At 33.3% G+C, this 6281-nt stretch overlaps 1 protein-coding gene across 1 annotated transcript; it reads left to right on the forward strand.

Annotated features, from left to right (window-relative positions):
- Positions 1–4608: 4608 nt before the first annotated feature.
- Positions 4609–5787, forward strand: LOC123562087 (complement C1q-like protein 4). Its single transcript, XM_045354741.2, has 2 exons — positions 4609–4662; positions 5266–5787. Exon 2 carries the CDS (start codon positions 5295–5297, stop codon positions 5727–5729), a length of 435 nt encoding a protein of 144 aa, XP_045210676.2. The 5' UTR covers positions 4609–4662; positions 5266–5294; the 3' UTR covers positions 5730–5787.
- Positions 5788–6281: the final 494 nt, after the last annotated feature.

Below are 6281 nucleotides of genomic sequence, written 5' to 3' on the forward strand. Positions count from 1 at the left end.
TACACTTGTAAATGGCAAAAATGTGTATTGTATTGCTGTTTTGAACATTTTATATGAATAGCTTCCCGCGGTTTTTGTTAAGACATGTAACGTTTTAAAGTTTATTAAAGGAGTTCTATGATAACAAAACCGCGATCGGACCGCCTCCATATAATGCATGATTTCATATTGGCCTGATTATATGTCCAAGGGAGGTCTTATTGCCTAGGGCCGTAGTTTGAGGGTCGACACTGTTGCAAGTAGAAAACAATAAGGTCACTGTGGTTTAATTTAGATAATGACAATTATAATATTCACATCTGTATGCGATCATAATTGCAATTTAGGTACTAGTAGTCAAAAGTTTAGTCCATTGTTTTGGTGGAATGTTTGATAAATGACATCTTTGAACTAATAAATTAAGTTCTGTTTGATTTATATTTTTGGATATCATAAGGCGTATTTCGGAGTGAAGCAGCACTTGAAGGATTGCCATTACGCTCACTGCTCAGTTTGGATTTCGATCAAATCACAATACAGTCGACGCTATATTCATGTTGAATTTTCTTATTAAAAAGCAGTTGAAAGATAAATCCTATTTAATGTGCTGTTTTATAGATTACTAGAAGGGTTATGATTTTATGGATAATAACTGTTTATGGTACTAATTGATAAAACCTGGTATTGGTGGAACATTATTATCTGTAATTCACTCTCAATGTACAAAAATATCAAGTTATGTTTACTATACATAAATACGATGTCAGACTTTTTCAATTGTTATCTTGGTTTATAACAAGGGGAGATAACCTCTCCGGTTATTTCTTGGTGTTCCTTAACGACATTGAAGTACATTTACAACAAAATGTAAATGCCGATATATCATTAGATCAGTTGTCAATTTATTTTACTATTATTTGCATTCGAGGCGGTGTTATTTTCTTTTACTAGAGGGTGGTTACAACAGTCATTGGACAATTCAGAAACGTTTGTGTAAAAAAATGGAACTTAAATGTGAACGTAGAGATAACAAAAATTGTCGTCTTCAGAAAAGGGGGCAGATTAAGTGAAAACTTTCAATGGTATTATGCTGGCAGGTAAATAGGAATTGTTAGTACTTTCAGATATTTAGGGCGTTTTTTTTTTCAAGCAGTGGATCTTTTATTCATGTCACGGGAGCATTAGCCGGTAAAGGTCTATGCGCAATGAATTCTCTGTTTAGTGTTACTAGGAGTATGGAAGTACCTGTAAAAATAATTTATAAATTGCTTGATTCATATGTTTTATCTCTATCAAACTATGGTTGTGAAATATGGGACTTTTTAAAAGCGGACAACATAGAACGCATTCATAGAAAGTTTTGCAAATGGATGTTAAATGTAAAAAGATTAGCTAACACATTGTCTTTAAATGCTGAACTAGATAGATTTCCACTATATGTTAATCGCTTGACTAGAATTATAAATTAAATACTGTTTGAAACTATATGGTTGCAAACAAAATAATTTTATCATAAAAACTATTGTAGGTAAACAAAGAATAGGAATACTTAAGGACAAAAATGTTACAAATTGGTCATCAAAGGTATGAAATATTTTGCAAACCTCAGGTTTACAGATGTGTTTATATTTTCAGAATCTCTCAATATGAAAGTCTTAATACCTTTGTTTAATACTCGACTGAAAGATATATATCAAACAGAATGGCACATCTATTCGATATCACAATTTTCATATATCTATTCTGAACACTAACAGCCAGAATACTAGCTATGTTTTATTGTATATTTATTTTTTACTTTTATTTCTTTTCTATTTGTTGTAAAATAAAAATTGACAAAATATAAAATGTTGTTTTTGTTTGTTTCATAAACATGCCATTTTATTATATAAATGGTAAAATTTGTCATTTTGCCGTATTAAGTTTTTCAATAGTAAACGGTTTCATAAAGTCTTTTTTACAAAAGGGTTCCGCATTGTTTAAATTTTGCCCACTAAAATACACTATTCAAAGTACACCAGGAACAATGTAACAAAGATTCTTCTGTAAGGTGAACTGACTGACCGTAGCAACACCATTGTACAATTGGCATCACCTAAGATAGAATCAGAACTATTCATACGCAAATAGTACAAACCTTAATAGAAACCCTTCCAAAATCTTGCTTGTTTAACATGATTTTTCGTTTTACTTTGGACTTTATAACGAATTTAACCACTTTCGATGTCATATAGTATTATCATTTCTCATTATCATTGTTACTTTATTACTATAATTTTGGCCTAAAACCCCATTTAGACAAATGACCTTTCGGTGCTGGCTCATTATAATCTATGGCATATCTCCCCAGCGTTTATATACTTATACAGCTCATATGACTACGTGACTATGTTATCGCTCCCTCCCCTAAATTTGGAGATATACATTTTGCTTTGTTTGTTTGATTTTACATCTGTGAGTACGTCCGTCCGTCCGTCTATTCGTGCGTCCGTCAATCCGACCATGATGCTGACAGTTTAAAACAATATTATAGAAATAAACAATCAAACATTACATGATTATTGAATAGTACCTTTGCTCACCTACAGTAGTACGCCCTTGACCAACTCAAAGCATAAGTTTTCCATTTGATTGGTTACGAAATAGGAATTGTTGTTATTGCTCATTATTTGTTTAACGTTTAACAATCTCTACTTTTCCACATAAGAAAGAAATCCATTGATATTTAATGCTGTTCAGAGGGAGATGAAGAATTAACAATTATCAATAGCTCTTACAAAATCTGGAAAGTAGATCCCTCGGAAGCACCGAGAACAAGGCAAAAAGTGAAAATTGCAGACTCTGTTTGATTGAGTCTTTTATGAGCGGTAATAGAAAATGCAACACAGTCCACGCCCCCTAGCACCGGCTTAAGCAGTATTCAGTCCTCACATCAAAGCGAATTGAAATAAATGATCCCGAAGGACCAGAAAATGTAACAACACTAAGATGAAGTCGGGGCGACTTTTAACGGCCGCCACACAGCACTTAAAATCCGCTTAACAAACCAAAATCGTACACACTTATATCAAATTAAGTTACCAAACTGGTAATTTTCCTTACTTTAATTTCAAAGATGTTTCGTCAATAATTGTTGTCTGGCTTATATTACTAAACAACAAACTCATTAAGTATCATTTATAAAAACAAATCAGGTTACACAATGTTGATATTTCAGACAGAAACTTAAACTTACTGAATCACCTTAATGCAAAACAATTAAAATGTTCATTATTGAGATAGATATTGAATTCAAGTTTGGCTGTTCCAAATTTAGCAGAAGTATAAAATGACACATTCTGATAAAGAGGGCACTTTAAAGTGTATTTTAAAGAGGCATGCCTACAGATAAATATGATTCATTTCTTCGTTGTTTGATCGTTTGTTTGTTTTTGACTGAACGACGTTACGTTACGGTTGAAAGTTAACCTAAGCTGTCTTTCTGAATTCTGTACCAGTACAAAACTGTTCTCCGACAACTTACTCACACGAATCATGGGTGGAGGACGAATGATTCTAGACACAATGTCTTTTATCGAATCGCCACGGAGAACATACGCCTCTCCTTGTGATCAAACTCACGATCCAGGTAGGCATATATCTGCACTCTCTATATTAAGCGACGCGGAATTCATTTCTTTTAAAACGATAACAATGTATGTACAATATAGAATATTATTAATTAGTATCATTTAAGTTAATGTTTGACAAATATTTTCACTTAATTTCCTCTATTGTACGTCTTATTTATACGGCAAAAAATAGATTTGTTCCACCAACTTTGATAAACTGCATGAGTGTTTCTTTAAATGATTGGCAAATTTAAATACACAATTTAGATGCATATGAAGATACACTGGTTTTTAAGCTATGATCAATTTATCTCTATCCCTTTTGTTCAAAATGTAGAAACAAATCTAAGAGTTATCAGATTGTATAATAAAATATATTAATATCGTCTGACCGTTTTAACTGGATTTCTGTTTCTTAAATAAATCTCTAGCAGAATAATGAAAACTAAAATAATGTCAAAGAATGAAACATAAAAGAGACTGTCCATATCTAAAGCACTTTCAAACTTTTAAAATGTATACGTAAATTTTGGAACATGTCCTTTAAAAAGTATACTATCCTTATCAGCGAACGTTTACATCTTAAATACAGCATTGTCTTAGTTTTATATCAGTAGGGCAATCGTAATTTGGATTGGCATACACTTGTAAAAATTTAACTTACTGAAAAATGCACTTTAAAACAATTGTTTTATTTTGTGAAATCCTAGCTGTAACCTCAGCTTTGGATAATGCATTTGTTGAAGAATCGGGATACAGCGATCACGCTGATAATGGTAACGTTCGAGACGGGGCTAAGGAATGTGAACATCTTGAAACAATCAAGAAGCTTGAAGATCTCCTGGCTCGTATGGAACAGTTTGAGGCTCGGGAAAAATCATATGTGCGCGATATGCAGAACTTAAGGCGCCAACTTTTGATTCAAACTCGACGTACCGCACCCCTCGAAGGCGTCGTCAGAAGACTTACGAGCAAACGCCCTGACGACTTCAACCCGAAAATGAATGAAACAGTAATATCTTGGATGACATAAATGGACGGATCAAATCAGCAACGGTGCAATCTCGTGAAGGTATAACATATTCAAATATATATACAGTAGTTAAATATTTAAAGTCCGGACAGTGCGGTATTATTTCAAAAGATGCATGTTGGAAATATTAGAAAGACATGTTTTAGAAGTGTTTAATTAAGAAATGATATATCCCAAACAGTGATTTGTCGTTCAATGAAATCATTAGAGTTCAGATGCGAATGAATCATTTCACGAGGGCGCAACCTAAGAGATGTAGTACGCATCTGAACAACAAACTATGTTTTATTGAAGAGCAGATCACTGTTTGAGATACATTATTTCGATTGTAACAAGTTAGCAAGGATTATTATCTGCATCATTGAAAAGTATTCATCACATGGTTTTCTGATTTATGTGGTTTTCTTTTTCAGCGCGCCGCTATGACGCTTGACGTTATAAAAACGTTTCAATCTTCTTTCTTAAAACGAGAAATAAATCGAGTCTTGTAAGAATTTTTGTTATTATCTAGTAAAGGATTCATATACATATTATTTATATTCATAATTCAGCCAATTGTTCTTGGTTTATAATATGCAAATTTGTGTTCATGTTGTACAAAACTGCTCCTAAAACCAATGTTTTTTTTTCGTGTAATTGTAGAAGTTCAAACCCAAAGAATCCGCCGTACAATGAATGAAAACCCCGTAGCATTTTTTGCTGGGCTCAGTCAACATTTCACCCATATGGGAGCGCACCAACCGATTACCTTTGATAATGTGATAACAAACATCGGTAATGCTTACAACAGTCATCTTGGTTCCTTCATTGCCCCAGTGTCTGGTACATACGTCTTCTCTACTACCCTCTTCTCTATTTACAAGGAAAGCTACCACGCGCAATTCACTAAGAATGGACATGCTATTTCCACAATATATCTGAGTGCTTCAGAAATATCAGGATACGACACAGCGTGCCAAACTATCATTCTAGAATTACAGAAGGGTGATGACGTCACCGTGCAAAACACTGACGCAGACAAAAGAGTACACGGCTTGAACCACAGCATATTCTCTGGTTTTCTGCTGCAGGAAGATATTTCGAGCTCGGTCATCGTCGGGAAATGAAATACCAGTTTATTGATATGTAATTCTTACATTACGTTCAATAATATCAATCTTTGAAGTACTGAAGTTGTGTCTTTTCTTTTAAATAAAAATTTTTCTGTTTTAAAACACTCAGAGTGTGATTGTTCATAACCAATACCATAATACCCGGGTATTCCTATCCAAAGACCAAGTATACATTATGTCAGTGCGGCTAGTTTTAATAATACACTAGATTAAGACAAAGAAAAGTTTATGAAAGATAAAAGTATAGTTTGGACACACAATTTTGAATAGCGACTCGATTCACTTATATAGTGTTTGTGCATACTGTTTCAAATTATATTCATGTTTTACTTTTAAGATTAGTTTCGCGACATTAGATAGAAAAGATCTTTATCAAATAATTTTCCACAAAAGAAAGAGAACACGAGAGTAAAAAGGTTATTGAAAATAGAACTTAGTGTAGGCTAAGAATTATCTTTCTTTTTATACTCGGGCGAGGCGTATGTTTTCCGTGACGATTTGATAAAAGACATTGTGTCTGAAATCATTCGTTTCCCACCTCTGATT

This window comes from Mercenaria mercenaria, chromosome 15 (assembly GCF_021730395.1).
Source record: "Mercenaria mercenaria strain notata chromosome 15, MADL_Memer_1, whole genome shotgun sequence".
NCBI lineage: Eukaryota > Metazoa > Mollusca > Bivalvia > Venerida > Veneridae > Mercenaria > Mercenaria mercenaria.

What these genes read in the sequence shown, in the direction of transcription:
- LOC123562087 (XM_045354741.2), top strand. Translation starts at nt 5,295, where the DNA reads ATGAATGAAAACCCCGTAGCATTTTTTGCTGGGCTCAGTCAACATTTC.